The following is a 20,205-nucleotide window of genomic DNA, read 5'->3' as shown; positions in this document are numbered from 1 at the left end:
GGCAGAGTCCCAGTGGATTGGCGTACAGCCCACGTTTTCCCATTATTTAAGAAGGGCAAAAAATCTGATCCAGGAAATTATAGACCTGTAAGTTTAACATCAGTTGTATGCAAACTATTTGAGGGGTTACTAAGAGATACTATACATGACTTCATAGTAGAAAATAATCTTATTTCTCAGCATCAACATGGGTTTACTAAAGACAGGTCCTGTTTGACTAACATGCTCAGCTTTTATGAGGTAGTGAATGCTAATATGGATATTGGGAATGCTGTAGATGTGATATACTTGGACTTTGCAAAGGCCTTCGACACTGTTCCCCACAAAAGTCTGGTGCAAAAGTTGAGGATGCAAGGACTGGGGAAGAGTCTGTGTTCATGGATAGGGAACTGGCTAATGGACAGAAAACAAAGAGTTGTGGTCAATGGATCGTACTCAAAATGGGAGACTGTTAGCAGTGGGGTCCCACAGGGGTCTGTTCTGGGTCCAGTGCTCTTCAATTTATTTATTAATGACCTAGTAGATGCAGTAGTGAGCAATGTTGCTATTTTTGCAGATGATACAAAATTGTGCAGAATCATCAACTCTCAGGAAGATAGTGTCATATTGCAACAGGATCTGGATAGGATGGCTATATGGGCACATACATGGCAGATGAAATTCAATGTTGACAAATGTAAGGTCATGCATTTTGGACGTACTAATGGTCTAGCACCATACAAAATAAATGGGATACAGTTGGGGACATCAAACTTGGAGAAGGACTTAGGAGTACTCATTGACAACAAGTTAAATAATCGTACTCAATGCCAAGCAGCTGCAGCTAAAGCTAACAAAATTTTGGGATGCATTAAAAGGGAAATAAAAACTCGAGATGCTAGCATAATATTGCCCCTGTTTAACTCTCTAGTAAGGCCACATCTGGAATATGGAATTCAGTTCTGGGCACCACATTACAAAAAAGATATTGCAGTTTTAGAGCAGGTGCAGAGACGAGCAACAAAATTGATGCGTGGGATGGAAGGTCTCACTTATCGAGAAAGGTTAGATAAACTGGGTTTATTTAGTCTAGAGAAAAGACGCCTTAGAGGGGATCTAATTAACATGTATAAATACATCAGAGGGCAATATAATACCTTGGCGGATGAGCTTTTTGTCCCTAGGCCTTCTCAAAGGACTAGAGGACATGATCTGCGCATGGAGGAAAAACGTTTTAACCATTTATTTAGGAAAGGGTTCTTTACAGTAAGAGTGATTAAGATGTGGAATGCATTGCCACAGGAAGTCGTTATGGCAAACTCTATACCTGCATTTAAAGGGGGCTTAGATGCTTTCCTTGCGTTGAAAGACATCCATGGCTACAATTACTAGGTAATGCCTAATGATGTTGATCCAGGGATTTTATCTGATTGCCATCTGGAGTCGGGAAGGAATTTTTCCCTTTAGGGGCTAATTGGACCATGCCTTGTAAGGGTTTTTTCGCCTTCCTCTGGATCAACAGGGATATGTGAGGGAGCAGGCTGGTGTTGTACTTTATACTGGTTGAACTCGATGGACGTATGTCTTTTTTCAACCAAAATAACTATGTAACTATGTAACTATGTAACCTTGGCAGGATCCATAGACAGGCCTGTGGTGGAAATTATGTACCCCAAGAACGCGACAAATGTTACTTCGAAGATGCACTTCTCAAGCTTTGCGTATAACGAGTTCTGCCTTAACTGATTTAACACAAACCTCACATGGTTTCTATGTTCCGTGAGGTTGTTGGAGAAGATAAGAATATCATCAAGATAAACTAGTACAAATTTCCCCAACACCTCCCGGAATACCTCGTTAATGAGTTCCTGAAAAACGGCCGGAGCATTACATAACCCGAAGGGCATCACCAGGTACTCATAATGCCCGTCTGGTGTATTAAAGGCCGTCTTCCACTCATCGCCCCTTCTTATACATATCAGATTGTACGCGCCCCGCAAATCTAGCTTAGAAAAAATCTTAGCGTCAGTAACCTGAGTGAACAAATCATCTATCAGTGGCAACGGATAGCGATTCTTTATAGTAATCTTGTTGAGACCGCGATAATCGATGCAGGGTCGCAGGCCTCCATCTTTCTTTTTGACAAAAAAAAACCCTGCTCCAGCAGGTGACCGGGAAGGGCGAATGAAACCCTTGGCCAAATTTTCACGGATGTACTCCTGCATGGCCAATTTTTCGGGCCCTGACAGATTGTACAAGTGACCCCGGGGGGGAACACAACCTGAACGGAGATCAATGGGACAATCAAAAGGACGATGTGGGGGCAATTTATCAGCTGCCTTGGGACAGAACACGTCGGAAAATTCAGAATACTGATCTGGTACCCCTTCCACCTGAAATCTGGTTTGCCCCAAGGTCAACTTCCCCAAACACCGCTGAAAACAACGAGGTGACCAAGTGGTTAACTGACCCGTGGCCCAGTCTATTTGAGGTGAATGAAGTTGCAACCACGGCATGCCTAGGATAATAGTTGAGGTAGACATGTGCAGTACAAAAAACGATAATTGTTCCCCATGCAGTACCCCAATGGTGACCTTCACCTCCGGGGTCTGTGACAGAGCACGATTCCGTTGTAGAGGGGAATCGTCTACTGCCGTGACCTGAATGGGGGGTGTCACAGGAGTGAGCGGAATACCCAACTCCTGAGCAAACTTAAAGTTCATAAAATTGGCCGCTGAGCCTGAGTCAATGAAAGCCTCAGTGGCCACAGATTTCTTCTCCCATGTAACTGTACAAGGGAGAAGCAATTTCTTTTCTTTAAGGGGTGCAAGTGGCGTGCCTAGGGTGTCACCCCCCACTACTCCTAGGCAAATTCGTTTCCCGACTTGTTCGGGCAGTCGATCCGTCATTCTCCGCCTTCGCTCCACCTGGGTCAATTTCGAACAACCAATCTGCATTGGTTCGGGTGGAGGCAAGGCCGGAGGAGATGAGACAGACGGAGATGGCTTTACTAAGGGTGCAGCAGAGGGTGCCACATATGATGTTACCCTGGCACGGTGACTGCCCCGAATCTGCCTCTGATGGCGTAATCGACGGTCGACTCGAATGGCCGATGTGATAGCCTCATCGACTGTCCTGGGCTCGGGCAAGGTTAGCATTAAATCGGAGACCTCCTCCGACAACCCAGACAAGAAGTAATCCATGAGGGCAAAATTATCAAATCTGGCCGTGACTGACCATCTGCGAAATTCTGCCGCGTAATCCTCGACTGAACCCCTGTCTTGCCGCAAAAGTTTGAGCTTCCGCTCAGAGGTTGCCGCAAGGTCAGGGTCGTCGTAAATTACGGCCATGGCCTTAAAGAATTCCTCTACCGAGGTCAGAGCAGTATCGGTAGGAGGCAGGTTGTATGCCCATGACTGGGAGTCACCAGTCAGCAAAGTTTTAATAAAGGTGACCCGTTGGGTCTCAGTCCCCGAAGATCGGGGTCTCAACTCGAAGTACGATAACACTCTACTCTTAAAATTCCGGAAGTCAGACTTGTGGCCGGAAAATTTATCTGGTACGGGCATACATATGTCAGCACTAGGAGGGGATCGCACTGAATCAACTGACGTCTGGAGGGTTCGCACAGAGCCTGATAGGACATCAATCAGTCTTGTGGCTACCCAGCACTTGGTTGATGTTTTCCATCGAAGTGGCAAGTGCGCCCAGACGGTCAGTGTGTGCGTCCATTTGCATTTTTTGGTCTGGCGTTCTGTAACGATCGGTGAGCACAGATAATATCTGATTACCGGTGATCTGCAGTATCACTGGGAATACAGATATATACCAGATTATAAGTGATCTGCAGTCTCACCGATAATCCGATATACTAGCTAACCTCTGTTCACCTGAGTAGAGTGTAGTGTTTGGTGTAACAGTAACACTTTGAGGATTAGGCCTCAGTGCAGCAAGGAGTACTGCACAGATTCCTTCCGCAGACCTGAGCTCTCCAAGACGGGAGGAGTCAGACTGACAGTAGGAAGGATGTCTGGAAGTGACCCTCAGGAGGAAGGGTCGCTAACAGAGCGAGGAACCGCCTCTAACGGTAAGGTCGGTTCTCGAGGTCGGACAAGCCAGGTCGTACACACACAGACAGATAAAGTACAAGATCAGGAGACAAAGGCGGAGTCTAAGTACAAGCAGGGTTCGGCAACGGGGTATCAGAAATATCGAGGTACAAGATCAGAGTTCAGAAGGATAGTCAAGGCAAGCAAAGGTCATAACAGATAATCACAATCAAACTAGTACTTTAAGCTATCAACAGAATCTAGCTTAGTGTAGGATTACAGCTCCAGCTGGTCCCGGCACACTAACGGATCTGACTACGGATCTGGGTGCTCCCACGTATGTGATCGCACGCCAGACAAAGAGCAAGTGAACAACCACCAGTATATATACTCTAGGACCTTTCCAGGACCTCCCTAATTGCTGGTCCAATGGGAGCAGTGGAATTTGCCAGCTGACCCAGCTGGTCAGCCGACTCCCTTCTAACTGCTATTTAAACTCTGCCTCTGTGCTCGCGCGCGTGTAAGTCTGAATCTTGGTGGACTATCAGTCCCAGCCACACCAGTACTGTCATGCAATGTATCTAGTGCGGGGGCCGCCTCTGATGCAGATTCCGCCGTTACCAATGCGGATTCCGCCGCACTGCCTATGCGGCATGCGGCGTTTTTTCCGCGTTGTGACGCCATGCTGGACGCGGAAACAGCCGCCTCACTTCGAGAGACGGCGGCCTTTCCGCGTTTCCTTACAGCGATGCACGCCGATTATGACCGTGATGGCGGATCGGATCTTTAAGATCCCCGACGACTCAACGCAAAGTACCGCGGCCATTTGAGTTACTGTTTGCGCCCAACATATAATGGAAACACTGGGGGGGAGGGCCCTGCCAGAGACTTACAATCTAAGGGGTGGGGGTAGAGACAATAGGTGCGTCTGTTGAGAGGGCAGAGCATATTGTGCTACTGATGCGTGGGAGGGGGTTGAAAATATTAAAGGTTGGGGCAAGTCTGATGGCTGTTGGGAGTGAGTTCCAGAGAGTGGGTTATAGGGTTTTTTCTTTGGTGATTCTTGTAAGAGGCAAGAATGCCTAGGTATTGAAGAAGGGAGAGACTGTGAGCCAAATGGTGCAGTATCGTCAGGTATAGGGAGGATAAACGTATATAAGTATATACTCACAAAGGTATGTTGCAGTTCCTGCAACCACCATATAGGCCTGCAGGGAATTAACAGTCCCTACTCAGTACACCAGGTCCTGCTGGATGCTGGATGGTCGCTCTCCTGTAGTACGATAGGCTTTCCATAAAAACTGCAAAGCTATTACCTCCAAAGGAGGTCTGACTGGTAATGAGTAGGATGGAGGGGCCCAATGTGTCTTCTATTTTAGTATTTTTTTTTAAATTATATAATTAAAAGAGAGGTAATTGCTTACCTCTCCAGAATATATAGACACCATTTAAACTGGAAAAAAGTTTTTATTTAAAAAGCAATCTGACAACGCGTTTCATGGGTCATGGGCCGCTTCCTCAGGCCAATATAAAATGCCTTGATAGCATAGGGGATAGAATGTAGGAACCTCTAGTACCTAGGCGCCTACACTCTATCCCCTATGCTATCAAGGCATTTTGTATTGACCTGAGGAAGCGGGCCGTGACCCGTGAAATGCGTTATCAGATTGCTTTTTTCCAGTTGAACTGGTGTCTATATCTTCTGGAGAGGTAAGCAATTACTTCTCTTTTTATTATATAATTTTTTTTAAAAATACTAAAATAGAACACACATTGGGCGTCTCCATCCTACCCATTTCCTGAGGTGGGGCAACCCTTGTGAGTATTTGACACTAAGCACTTTGTTTTGAATTCTCAACAGAAAAAGTACAAAATGAAATTGACCGAGTGATTGGCACCACTCCTCCAAAGATGGAGCACAAGAAACAGATGCCCTATACAGATGCCGTCCTCTGTGAGGTCCAACGGTTTGGGGACATCGCTCCGAACAACTTTCCCCATTCAACCTGTCATGATGTAACTTTACGAGGCTATTTTATTCCAAAGGTAAACGTTAGATAACATTAAAGAGAACCCGAGGTGGGATCTAAGAATCCTAATTGCACACAGAGGCTAGGTATACTGCCCAGCCTCTGTTGCTATACAGTTCTCCCCACAGGCCCCCCTGCACTCTGCTGGCCCCCATAAATCATACGTCGTGCTAAGCGACATGCAGCGTGGCGATAGCCAGATGTTTATGTCTGTACTGTCAGTCTCGCCAATCCTCGCCCACCTCCCTTCCCTCCAATCAGTGGGGAGGAAATGGGACGCGGGCAGGGAGCGGCGACATAGAGGATGCGGGGGAGCGGTGAAACTGACAGTACAGACATTACCTGTGCGGGGTGAGCGGGGGCGGGGGGGACAAGCTTACCTGTCTGACGACTTCTTCGGTCCGTCCCTCGGCGCCTCCCACGATGCGGTCCAAGCGGCTGTCACGTGATTACAAACACTTCCTCCTTCCGGGTTGAAGGAGGAAGTGTTTGTAATCAAGTGAGGCGCGTGGAGCGCATCGTGGGAGGTGCCGAGGGACAGAAGAAGAAGACGTCAGACAGGTAAGATACTCCTCATTGTATTATTTGCTGTGCCTTTGCTAACCTCGTATTCTGTCCTGATCTGCCTTGTGTCACGTCTGGCGATCGCACCTCTCGCGATCGCGTTCCTATTTCATATCTGCTGTTGGGTGTGCGCGGTGTCGGGGTGGCGACTGGATTGGCACACACACATACAACCTGTCCCTTTGCTTGTTCTCATTCGCAATCGCCTCTCTTGCGATTGCGTTCTGCGCTGATCACGGAGAAAGTTCCACAATCGTTACAGAATGACCAGCCCAACCCAAAACCCCAGTGTAGACGGAATTTCTGATTTGTACGATTTTGTCGAGTTTGGGTCCTGTGTCTTTAAGAGCTTTAAAAGGCTAAATTCAGAGTCCAAGGCGGAATTTCTTTCTGAATGTGTGAGGTTTTGTCTGAATCCCACCTTTCAGATTTCTGATCCGTCCACGTCGGCTCTTCTTTTTGCCTATGTGCTCTTAAAAGACGATTTGTTCACCTGGGCATATGATTTGTTAAAAATCAATTCCTGGAATGGTAATCTGTATCAGTTGCTTGCAGTGATATCCTCTCACTGGTTTAAACTGCCTGGCTTACCACCTGCTCTGATTGAATGTGTAGCTGCTGATAAGTCAGCTGATCTTTCCCTTTCATGCAAAACTTTTCAGTATGACAATCAGTTCAATGTGTCTGTTGCCACGTCAGGTTTTAAACAACAGACATGCAAAGTGGCTAAAAAGAGAAAAACTAAAAAACGCAAGCATCGGAATAAAGCACTCCCTATTGAGGTTTGCAATGATGTTGTTCCGTCTCCGGCTTTTTTGCCCCAATACAGAGCTTATGTGGATCCTGCTATAGGTAGGATCGCACACTATATTAAAGCAGTTAAACAATCTGTTTTTTTTCCTGAACTCCACCCCTATGGAGATTATTTGGATACTGGCCTGTTTGAACCCCCATTTGCTTCCTGGGATATTGGGGCCTTGCTGGAAGAATTCGATTTTGATTGGAAAGCCTTTTGCGATTTTTACATCGCAAAAAGCGAAAATGTCTTGAATGCTTGTCTCGATTCAATGTACCTTCTGATTGATTCCGATGAATGTGACAAGGATGATGTGGATCTGGTGATCTATGTATGGCAAACAATTTTGGATGAGTTGCACACACACCAACCAATTGATTCCAATAAAGAGACATCGTTGTCGGATGATTGTTCCTGCCTTTCTGGGGTAAAGCATGAGAGTCTTGACTTTGTGCAATCTGAAATGAATGAGTATGCCGCTGTGGTTGATTCCTGTGTGAATCCTGAAGGATTCTCTCCTGACAGTGTGCAGTTTGAATCTGTGCGATCTGATGCCTGTTTCTCGGATGTTCCTGCAGATTGTGATCGGCATGAGTCTGCCGGTTTCCTCAAGGATGTGTTGTCATTTAGAAACAGATCTTTGAGATCTTCCATCTGTGACCCTGCTATGGGGAAAGTTTCTCGACTGTGCAGCGTCAAAAGTAAAATGAATATGTCTAATAAAGTTTATCCTGTTGATGTCGCTATTTCTTCTGCAAATGATTCCCTGTCTCACCCTGTTCTCACCTGTAAGGGTGCCTGGAGACAGTTGCTTCAGTGTTTCGGTCCTAGATGCCTTGCAGTCTGCTCCGCAGATCGCGGAGGTTTGCACTATGGAAGCATCAGTTTCACAACCTAAAGTGAATTTTGATTCGCAGGTTTTGTGTTCTGATTCCTCGGATTCGACATTGTTAGCCGAATCTAAGAGTGAGACAGCGCTTCGGTTTTGCGAATCTGATGCTGAACCCTCTTTGCCTTATTCAGAGACGCTTTCTCTGAACCTGCCCTGTACCATGCATAAAAACATGTTTTCCTTTCACACTGACGTTTGTGAGCCCCTGTCTTGCTCTGAGGGAAGTTCTGACTCTCCACCCTGTACTCTGGATGAGTCAATATTGCCTTGTACAATATCTCCTGCCCTGCCCCTAGAGGCTCGTCTAGGTATTGCTGCTATTTTTACCTGCTTTTCTGCAGTTTTGGAGTTGCAAGCTAGTTTGACTGCTACGCAGAATTCCGGGTGCAGTGAGATTGAAGTTAGGGAGTCAGAGTGTGTTCCAATAAATATACCTGTGCATTCCCCTCATGATGATGAGATCCAGTCTCAGTTTGTGGTGGAATCTTCCCTGGGACATCTGCCATGTTCACAAAATAAAGTTCCAGTTTTGCCCTGTAACATGGATAGTACAGAATCCTTCTTAGAAAACTTGATAAATGATGTTCTGGAGGTCTCCGAGTTCCTCCCAAAGGGTGCAGAACTTGTAGGAGATGTCTCCTGCCCCCCAAGTCCTTCTGAGGTGTTGCCCTCTTCCGTAGGCATTGCTGCCTTGCTGGCTACCTTTTCAGCTCTGGTGGAGCTTCAGTCATGTGTAATCAATGATGATATTGCAGTTACAGAAAATTCTGAATTTGAGTCTGAGTCTTCTTTTGAAAGACCAGTACCTGTGACCTTTACTCGTGATGATTTTCTGCCCGGTACTGGTTTTGGTCTTGTCGTGTCGGACTCTGAGGTTGGCAGTTCCCCGACGTGTCCTGAGGTTTCCTCTGTACTAGTGTACCCCGATGTGCTCTGTGACCCAGAAAGCCCAAGTGTGCCTCGGTTACCAGCGTACTCAGATGCTTCCTCAGTGGAGACATGTTCCGATATAGCCTGCCTGCTTGCATGCCCAGAAGTGGTCCCTGAAAGTCCTGATCTTGATGGGTGTCCTGCTAATTTTGAGTCTGGAATGATCATAGGTTCCATAGGGGTTCTTGGTGGTTCTCCATGTGAGCCTGGTGAGCGTTCTGGCTTCTTGGGATCTCTGCGGAGCTTCAAGGCGTTCTGGAAGATTCCGGGAAAGGTTTTGCTTGGTGCCCTGGATACGATCAGCAATGGCTTTGGTGTTGTAAGGGACACTTCGAACAGGTATTGCGGCAGGTTTGGTATTCTTGGACGCTCCTTGGAAGGTGGTGGGTATTGTCTGGAGGGTGTCGATGGCTTCTTCTCTGGTGTCCACAGTCCTGATGGGTGTTACGTTGAGACTTGTAGTGCTGATGGGCATGTTTCGGTGGCTTCTGCTTCCGATGAGGTCGGATGGACTGACTCTGGAATTGGGCCTTGTCGGGCTGCCCCGACCTTCATGAGTCTTCAGTTAGAGTTTTGTGATGATACCAGTTTTGTGGGATGTCTGGAATCCATCCCTAGAGGGGGGGGGGGGGGGGTACTGTGAGAATCCGCTCAGCTGCCTGCGCAGGCAGGCAGCCTTTTGACCATTGTTTAGGTTTGCATGCTGCAGGACTCTGGAACAGAGACCTGTCTTTCCATTGCAAGTTCTGGTCTGTTCTCTTGCTGGGGAATTTGCATACATTCGTTATGCAAATCCCCTACCTGCCTTCTTTGATGACTGGCACTATAAGAGCTTTATGTTTCCCAGAAGGCTTTGCTGGTCATTTCCCTTCCATGGTCTGTTCCTAATGGACACTGCTGGAGTGTCAGCCATTGCTATCTAGTATAGTTAATTCCTGGGGGTTGCTTTAGGCTCCCCTTCTAGCCCAGTCAGGTTGTATTATCTGTATTGCCTGTTCTGTCTTGTCTTGCCTGTTGCCATTGTCCTGTCCCAAAGGTGGTCGACAGGAAATGGTTCTGATCTCTGTTCTTGGAGTATAGCTGGTGCAGCGGTTGCTACCAGCTATCTCTTCTGTTCTGTCTTCTGGGATCGCGCTAGCTACTTTTCGCTAGCGCTGGGGATCCTTCTGTTCTGTCTTCTGGGATCGCGCTAGCTACTTTTCGCTAGCGCTGGGGATCCTTCTGTTCTGTCTTCTGGGATCGCGCTAGCCACTTTTCGCTAGCGCTGGGGATCCTTCTGTTCTGCTACTCTGTACCTGGATCGCGTTAGCCACTTTTCGCTAGTGCTGTGGATCCTATCTCTCGCTTGTCCCTGTTTTCGTGTGTCTGTCTTGTCTGCTACGCTTGCTGGAGGCTCGGTGAGGTAACCGTTAAGCAAGCGCTCGCGTCCTCTGTTTCATGTTTGTCTGTTAATGGTTAGTTAGGCGTGCTTGTCTCTATTGTGCTTAACACGTGGAGACCGCGCATAACCGCGTGCACTGTTGCGAATGAGTGCGGTGTTCACGGTTAGCTAGCGTTTGTTATTTTCCGTATCTCCTCATTGTATTATTTGCTGTGCCTTTGCTAACCTCGTATTCTGTCCTGATCTGCCTTGTGTCACGTCTGGCGATCGCACCTCTCGCGATCGCGTTCCTATTTCATATCTGCTGTTGTGTGTGCGCGGTCGCGGGGTGGCGACTGGATTGGCACACACACATACAACCTGTCCCTTTGCTTGTTCTCATTCGCAATCGCCTCTCATGCGATTGCGTTCTGCGCTTCGTACAATTCCTGTCTGGCATTTGTGGAGGTACAGAGGATTGGTTCCTCTGCACTCCTCAGCGCCATCTGCCGACAGGAATTTCCCTCTACAGGTGCGTAGCACCTTTTGCTGGGTGCCTGGAAATATACGCTTGTGGAGGATTTCCGCCGTGTCAGCGCACGCATTGTGCGCTGATCACGGAGAAAGTTCCACAATCGTTACACCAGGCAACTGGTATTGTTTTAAAGGAAATAAATATGGCAGCCTCCATATCCCGCTCACTTCAATTTGTCCTTTCATCAGGTAATGCACATTCCTACTAGTGTTGATCGAACAGTGTTCGCCACTGTTCGTTATTCCCCGTTATCGGGGTGTTCGGGTTCGGCTCGAGCTCAGCCGAGCACCTCATGGTGCTCAGCTGTGCTGTTCAGGGGCCCGCACAGGACATTTTGGGGGGCTGGAGGGGATGCAGCATGAGGGGAAAGCCATGGCCACAGTCGGCGGGGAGGGGGGACGGTTTCCCCCCTCCCTCACCTCGGGGCTTCCCCTCTGCGCTCCCCTCCAGCTTAAGTTAGAGTGTGGGCAGCGGCGGGCAGATACATACCTTCCGTGCGTTCCACCGCATACTCCTCGCTCTTGCGTCTGACGTCACTTCCTGCAGGAAGTGACGTCAGACGCAAGAGCGAGGAGTATGCGGTGGGAATGCACGGAAGGTATGTATCTGCCCGCTGCTGCCCGCTGCCCACACTCTAACTTAAGCTGGAGGGGAGCGCAGAGGGGAGAGCCCTCCCCACCGACTGTGGCCATGGCTTTCCCCTCATGCTGCGCCCCTCCAGCAGGCATGCTCGGGACCCCATAGACTTCCATTATGCTCGGTGTTCGGCCGAATATACCGAACATCTGGACCATGTTCGGCCGAGCCGACCCAAGCCCAAATATCTGGGTGTTCGATCAACACTAATTGCTACCAGCCAATCAGTGAGACCTTGATTACAGGAGGAAAGAGGAGAGTCATAACATCATCAGTGCGCTGCTGGTGTAAATACTGCTCACATATAAACCCTATGAAAGTGTAACTCAGTCTAGGGTATAATGTTTTTATTCTTCAAACTGTTATCTTTCTAGGGCACCACCATCATCCCATTGCTGTCTTCTGTATTGAGAGATAAGGTCTACTTTGCAAAACCTTATGAATTTTACCCAGAACACTTTCTTGATGAAGATGGACATTTCAAAAACAACGAGGCCTTCATCCCATTCTCAGCAGGTAATCCATAGCAGATTTAGTTAGAGAGAATGATGTTCAGAAGTCATCAGAGTCCATCATGGCAAACACCGTCCAGAACCGGATTTCTGGAAAGGCCACAAAGGCCCGGGACTTTGGCGGCAGCAGCCCAAGAGTGCACCTGAACATAAAAGAGGAAGTGCTACTTAGGAAACTGGAAACTGATGCCCAAGGGAGCTGTGCATGAATGAAAGGGCCTACAGTAAATGCATGATACACATGGAAGAGAGGGCTGCACATGGAATGGAAGGGGCGCTGCTGCACAAGAAAGAGGAGTCACAACATACTCGGTCTAGGGGCAGGAAAAGTATAAATTTGGCTTTGCCTCCGACTTTTTCTGGTCTACTGACCCAGGTGGTCTACCTGTGCATAGGCCACATACTATGGCCATTGAACTCTGGCGGATGTTTATAACATTCACACCACATGTGTGTTGCTTTAGATGGAAGGTCGGGATTACCTTAGGTGACAATTTATGTTGAATGCACATCCCGGATCCCACAGGTTATGTTGTTAGTGACTCATAATGTTGGATTCAGTTTGTTTAAGTTGTTATCCCCCCTTATCGCTACAAGGACAGAACCGCCTGCTCAAAATAGAGACAGGAAGCATGTCTGCACAGTGATCATTCCTATGGGGAATCAGTTGAAAAGGGTTCCTGTGCCATCTATATTAAAAGGGCTCCTCCATAGACTTTAATGTTATTTCTGCAAATATACACGGTGGTGAAAAGGGCTAAAAAAGTTTTCTTTTGGCTACAAGGTTTTCGATTCGGCTACAAAAGGACGCCCCTTTGTAGCCCATATTTTTGATTCGGCTACAAGGTTTTCGGCTACAAGGTTTTTGATTCTGCTACAAAATGGCGCCCCTTTGTAGCCCATATTTTTGATTCGGCTTGCAAGGATTTTAGAGTTGGGCACCACCAGGGAGGGGTTAAGGTTAGGCACCACCAGGGGGGTTAGGCACCACAAAGGAGAGGTTAGGGTTAGGCCCCACCGGGGGGGTCTTATGGTTAGGCACCATTAGGGGAGGGTTCTGTGTGAGAGTAGGGAGGAGTTAGGTCATAGTAATCACTTTTCTCGGCTATATACAGAGCCCTTTTATAGCTCATCAAATTTTGCCTTTAAAGGAATACTGTAGGGGGGTTGGGGTAAAATGAGTTGAACTTACCCGGGGCTTCTATGTGGTCCCCCACAGATGTCCTGTGCCCATGCAGCCACTTACTGATGCTCCGGCCCCGCCTCCGGTTCACTGCTGGAATTTCAGACTTTAAAGTCTGAAAACCACTGCGCCTGCGTTTCTGTGTCCTCACTCCCGCTGATGTCACTAGGAGCGTACTGCACAGGCCCAGTATGGTCTGTGCCTGTGCAGTACACTCCAGGTGACATCAGCGGGAGCGAGGACACGGCAAAGCAGGCACAGTGGTTTTCAGACTTTAAAGTCTGAAATTCCAGCAGTGAACCGGAGGCGGGGCCGGGGTATCGGTGACTGGCTGCGCGGGCACAGAATGTCTGCGGGGGACCATTAGAAGCCCCGGGTAAGTTCAACTCATTTTACCCCGACCCCCCTACGGTATTCTTTTAACAGCATCCTTTTTATAAACGAAAACTAGCTTTTCAACTACACCAGGCACCCTTTGTAGCTGAATTTGGCATATGGGCTGGGCAACACGGGGTGCCCTTTGTAGCCAAATTTGGCATATGGGCTACACCGGGTGCCCTTTGTAGCTGAATTTGACATTTCACCTACACCAGACACCATTTGTAGCCGAATTTGGCATATGGGCTACACCGGGCGCCCTTTGTAGCCGAATTTGGCATATGACTGGACCAGGCGCCCTTTGTAGCCGAATTTGGCATATGGGATACACCAGGCGCCCTTTGTAGCCAAATCTTGCTTTTTTCATCTATATCAGGAGCCTTTTTTTCCAGGAGCACTTTTCAAATGTACGCTCCTAAAGTGCCACCCAAAAGGATGTCTAATAATCAAGAAATAAAAGTAAAGCTTTATTACATTGCTAACAAGAGGATACCATTAATTGAACCAATAGAGTGGAGGTAACACATATGTCATATATTTTTGAAGATACCATGTTTTTTTTTCCTAGGCAAGAGAAACTGCGCTGGAGAGACATTGGCCAGGATGGAACTGTTCCTCTTCTTCACAGCACTGCTGCAAAACTTCACCTTCCAGGCCCCTCCTGGTGCTGTTGTGGATCTCACCCCTGCATTGAGCTCTACAAATTCTCCTTTACCCCACAAAGTCTGTGCCATACCTCGAAACTGAAACCTTCCAAGAAGATGGACACTTCCCAGTTAACTTTAAGGACATTTGAAACCACCAGACCACAGGGAAGGGGGGTGGGCGATACATAGTCACCTAAAAAGAAGAAAGGCACTGGATCCCTTAGAGACTTTCTGGTCCTCTATGAGTCTTCTCGTTCCACCGCCAGGCAGTGTTGCTCGGATACAATCCGTGATCACGGCATAGCCGTGATTCACAAGCATTTTTTCGCTATCCGGCATTGTGATCCGAATCCATGATTGGGAATTAATTATGGCAATCAATCATGAATTCAGCCATTCATGATCACGGGAAAAAATATCTGTAATTATCACCTTAAAACCCGCCGACTTGAGCGGTTAATAGCAAAGCCCCCTTAGATGATAGAAGCACCACATTTGCCAGATATGTTAAAGGAGTTATCAGGGAAAAATGAATAAAATAAGTGCTACTTACCGGGGGCTTCCTCCAGCCCCAAGCTCCCAGCATGTCCCTCGCTGCAGCTCTCCCCGCAGCTGTTCACCGCAGCTCGTTCCCGTTCCCCGGGCAACAGGAGAGTGAATAAAGGTAGCTGGGCTTTCATATCGGTTAGTAAAGTCAACTAAAACTTCATAAAAAAAGGGCGCCAAGAAAGAAGGGCCCATAAATCAGCAAATAGGGCAAGCACCAGTCAATCTATAAAGCTATCTGTAGTTCATCAATTCATTTTGTGTGTGCAGAATGGGATATAAAGACCTGCAACAACTAAGTAAATAAATAAAGACTATCCCAAGAGAACCGCACCACACATAGTTACCAAAAATAACAAAGCTTTATTGTATTATAAATCAGGTTCCAATTATTAAAATCAATTAAAACATGAACCCAGGATCTACACCAATGTCTGTACTGACATAATACATGTACAATAATGATAGCGCTTCAAAATATGCACAACAATTGTATTATATTGTATTAATCCATGCTCCCAATCACCTAGGGCGAGTAAAGTGCTAGTGCTGATCATACAAGAAATACCATCCAGAAATATGCCGGTATGGATTAACCATAAATAAACCGGCCATCTGTTCGTCAACTCAAGCTGAAGCAATCTTGGGTGCTGCAGCAGGACAATGACCCAAAACACACCAGCAAATCCACCTCTGAATGGCTGAAGAAAAACAAAATGAAGACTTTGGAGTGGCCTAGCCAAGGTCCTGACCTGAATCCTATTGAGATGTTGTGGCATAACCTTAAAAAGGCAGTTCATGCTAGAGAACCCTCAAATAAAGCTGAATTACAACAATTCTGCAAAGATGAGTGGGCCAAAATTCCTCCTGAGCGCTGTAAAAGACTTGTTGCAAGTTATCGCAAACGCTTGATTGCAGTTATTGCTGCTAAGGGTGGCCCAACCAGTTATTAGGTTCAGGGGGCAATTTATTTTTCACACAGGGCCATGTAGGTTTGGAGTTTTTTTTCTCACTAAATAATAAAAACCATCATTTAAAACTGCATTTTGTGTTCAATTAGGTTATCTTTGACTAATAGTTAACGTTTTTTTGATGAGCAGAAACATTTAAGTGTGACTAACATGCAAAAGAATAAGAAATCAGGAAGGGGGCAAATAGTTTTTCACACCACTGTATATATATATATATATATATATATATATATTCTCTATTGTGTAAATATTTACATTTCTTTGTCATCTTCCTTGTATGGGTTGCCGCGCACAAAAGTTCACCCATAGTGTTAAAGGAAACCCGAGGTGAGAGGATATGGAGGCTAACATGTTTATTTCCTTTTAAATAATGCACATTGCCTGGCTGTCCTGCTGATCTTCTGCCTCTAATACTTTAAGCCTTATGCTACGTACACACTTGCGATAATGATCGTTTTGCTAGGAACGATAATTGAAAGACGAACGATACGGCAACGATAGGAATGCAACGATGGGATGCAGCGATCATCATACACATTATAACGATGGTTCTCGCAGAAAAGAACGATCAGAAGGAAATGTTGCCTACATATTTATATAAAATTAAAAAAAAAACACTGACATGGAGTTACAATAGATACAATATATGACTGTTAAAGGGAAGGTTCAGGGACAGTTGAAAAAAAATAAAAATCCGAATACACTTACCTGGGGCTTCCTCCAGCCCGTGGCAGGCAGGAGGTGCCCTCGGCGCCGCTCCGCAGGCTCCCGGTGGTCTCCGGTGGCCGACCCGACCTGGCCAGGACGGCGGCCAGGTCGGGCCTCTTCTGCGCTCCATTGTGCGTTCCACGCCGGCGCGCTGACGTCATCGGACGTCCTCCGGGCTGTACTGCGCAGGCTCAGAACTACTGAGCCTGCGCAGTACAGCCCGGAGGACGTCCGATGACGTCAGCGCGCCGGCGTGGAACGCACAATGGAGCGCAGAAGAGGCCCGACCTGGGCGCCGGCCTGGCCAGGTCGGGTCGGCCACCGGAGACCACCGGGAGCCTGCGGAGCGGCGCCGAGGGCACCTCCTGCCTGCCACGGGCTGGAGAAAGCCCCAGGTAAGTGGATTCGGATTTTTATTTTTTTTCAACTGTCCCTGAACCTTCCCTTTAACTTGAAAACAAAGTTTAAGTGAAATGAGCAATGTAACAATCTTTACCTCCGTGCTACAAAGGAAGTACTGAAGCTGGGCAGAATTCAACGCAGGCGCATTGGCCCTTGTAACGATTGTTCTTGGCCGATGTCTGTACACACTATAGTTTTGTAACAATTGTCGGTAGATACGATACGTCAGGTTGGATATTTCCATCTTCCCGATGTCGTTCTTTTGTCGTTCGTGTTAATGATCGTTGGCAAAACTTTTCCCCCCGATTGTCGGCCGAACAATAGTTAATGAGCGGTTTCAAATGACCGTAGTCGCCAGTGTGTACGCAGCATTAGACCCTGAACAAGCATGTAGATCAGGTGTCTTTGACAATCTGACAAGATTAGCTTTATGTGTTTCTAATTTAGACCTTACTGGCCAGAAAGATCAGCAGGGCAGCCAGACAACTGGTACTATTTAAAAGGAAATAAATGTGGCAGCTTACATAGGTCTCACACCTCAGGTTACTTTTAAGTCGGGTGATTTAAAAAAAAAAAAAAAAAAGAAGCCCCTCCCCCCACATTGTAAATATAATCAAGTACCAAGACAGACTCCCTAATAATTAACATGCCAGTTCTTCACTACATAGTAATAGAGTAAAATACATTTGATTACAGAGGTTGAAACCTCTCCTGGATGCCTAAAAATATTCTGATCAGTCTCATTTTTGTAATAAATATATAACCCCCCCCCCCCCCAAAAAAAAAAATAAATAAATATATATATATATATATATATATATATATATATATATATATATATATATATATATGTATATATATATATATATATATATATATATATATATATATATATATATATATATATAATCTGTGAATAATAAACCTTTCCCTCCTTTTCTTTAGTAGTAGCAGTAGGGTATTGAACCGTGTTAGCCATCAGTAAGAGCAAGAAGTTTTAAATCAAGATGATACCATTTATTGGCTAACTAAAAATGAATAAAAATAAGCAAGCTTTCGGCCTTGCAGCCTTCGTCTGGCTTATATCCTGTTAGTTTGAAAACACTTTCATTAAACAAGGTTACAGTCCTCCTATGGCTGAGGCCCAAATCAGGAAAGCCAGCAACATCCCCAGGACTGAACTCCTGAAATATAAGCAAAACCAGAAAGAGGACCGTGTCACCTACAACCCACACCTGGAAATCTTAAGGAGGATTGCTAAGGAACTACTTCCGATTTTACACAAGGATCACAGACTGAGAACGATATTCCCTAAACCTCCCCTCTTGTCATATCGGCAACCACACAATCTAAAACAGATGATTGTCAGGAGCTCTTTGGATAGGCCTCAACAAAACGGAACATCACCCTACCGACAAAAAATATGTGGGACCTGCAGACACATTTACTGCACTGACAGGGTAACGATACCAGGTTCACAACAGGAGTACAGAGTACAAGGTACATTTTCCTGTGGTTCCATCAATCTGGTATATCTCATCATGTGTGCGAAATGCCCCAATGTTATGTACGTGGGAGAAACTGGACAAACTCTGCGCAAATGTATGAATGAATTAATGATACCAAATCTGGACTCCCAGTTGCTACACACTTTCGGTCCAACGGACACAGCATGGATGATCTTCGTGTCACTGCCCTGAAGGGTGGCTTCAAAACGTCAAATGATCGATTAATAGCAGAAACAACATTTATAAATTGGTTCAAAGCTGTGCAGAACGGTTTGAATAAGGACAACAACTTTCTATATTGGTATGAGACTGATGACATTTGAACTTTTCTCAGCCATTCTAGCTGAACTTGTGAACTAAGAATGTACGATACCTCTGTGTCAGTCCAACTCCCAGGTCTGTGAGCAGGTGTTAAACAAGGATCCTTATCTTAGCTTACAACCTCTAACCCCAGGTCGATGGTCTGTGTAAATGAAGGCATCTTAATGACATGTATTTATGTTTGAAAAAATATCTGTTTTCCCTTTTGATGTTGCATGTATAAAGCTGTCTGTACAACCAGTTTGCAAACTAACAGAATATAAGCCAGAGGAAGGCTGCAAGGCCGAAAGCTTGCTTATTTTTATTCATTTTTAGTTAGCCAATAAATGGTATCATCCTGATTTAAAACTTCTTCCTTTTCTTTAGAAACTTGAATATCATTTCTCCAAAGGAACACTAGGTGGCGGGCTTGCCTTATAATACAGTATTGTGCAATGTGCAGTCACGTGACTGGCTCCTGCTTTATGCTAAGGATAAGTGGTAAATAGGAAGTAGGATATGGGCTCTGCATACTACTTTGCTCCTCTTTTTTATTTTCCAGTTTGTAACAAGTTTTATTGATAAAGGACATGATGTAGCTAATATTGCTGGAAGCTGGGAGTAGCTGCTTGCTGCTGGTAACTGCTGACCACACCCCCTGATCTCACAGCACTGAGCACTGATTATAGTGACAGCAGCTACTCTCAGAGCCTTGCAGTGAGTATAACGTCCTTACTTCTTCTCTGATGTACTTTGCTGTATTGGGGACACCTCTGCAATAGGAGGCTGCAGAACTACAACTACATGTGCTTGTTGTGAAGGATGCCTTCCTAAGCTAACAAGCAAATGAGTGCTTACTGGGCACAGGCATGTCACAGAGGACAACAATAGTATGATGTGTATAGAGGCTAGTACAGACAGAGCACTACTCGCAAACATTTCATCCATACAAAGTTTTTGTTATTACATATTTTTTGTTGTTATATGTTACAGTATTTTTATAACATGTTGTAAATGAAGTAGTTAAAAACACATATAAATGGCAATTGAAGTGAGAGGTACATGGAGACTGCCTTATTCAGTGGCGTAACAATAGGGGATGCAGCCACTGCACCCGCGGGGGGCACGCTCAGGGCCGTTCTGAGGGACAGGAGGGGTTGCAGCATGAGGGGAAAGCTGGGCACACATCGGCGGGGAAGGGGGACAGTACCCCCCATCCTCCCTCACATCGGTCATTAGTGGCTGGCAGCAGCAGAAACGCATACCTGCATCCATGTGT

General features: G+C 46.2%; 2 protein-coding genes across 4 annotated transcripts in view; both read left to right on the top strand.

Moving 5' to 3' along the window:
- The window catches only part of LOC137571187 (cytochrome P450 2K6-like), a 59,401-nt gene extending 43,369 nt beyond the window's left edge, over positions 1 to 16,032 (top strand). For all 3 annotated transcript variants that reach the window (XM_068280004.1, XM_068280003.1, XM_068280005.1), the window contains 3 exons: positions 5,890 to 6,074; positions 12,146 to 12,287; positions 14,413 to 16,032. In XM_068280004.1, coding sequence (XP_068136105.1) covers positions 5,890 to 6,074; positions 12,146 to 12,287; positions 14,413 to 14,591 — 506 coding nt within the window. In that variant the 3' untranslated portion in view covers positions 14,592 to 16,032. The remainder of the gene's footprint in view (positions 1 to 5,889; positions 6,075 to 12,145; positions 12,288 to 14,412) is intronic.
- Positions 16,033 to 19,454: 3,422 nt separating this feature from the next.
- Positions 19,455 to 20,205, top strand: part of LOC137504634 (uncharacterized) — a 155,201-nt gene continuing 154,450 nt past the window's right edge. Inside the window, exon 1 of the mRNA XM_068233215.1 lies at positions 19,455 to 19,643. The gene's annotated coding sequence lies outside the window, so the exon portion shown is untranslated. The remainder of the gene's footprint in view (positions 19,644 to 20,205) is intronic.

This window comes from Hyperolius riggenbachi, chromosome 4 (genome assembly GCF_040937935.1).
Source record: "Hyperolius riggenbachi isolate aHypRig1 chromosome 4, aHypRig1.pri, whole genome shotgun sequence".
In the NCBI taxonomy this organism is placed as follows: Eukaryota; Metazoa; Chordata; class Amphibia; order Anura; family Hyperoliidae; genus Hyperolius; species Hyperolius riggenbachi.
Note: the sequence above shows the minus strand (reverse complement) of the source record. Positions and strands in the feature narration are given on the sequence as shown.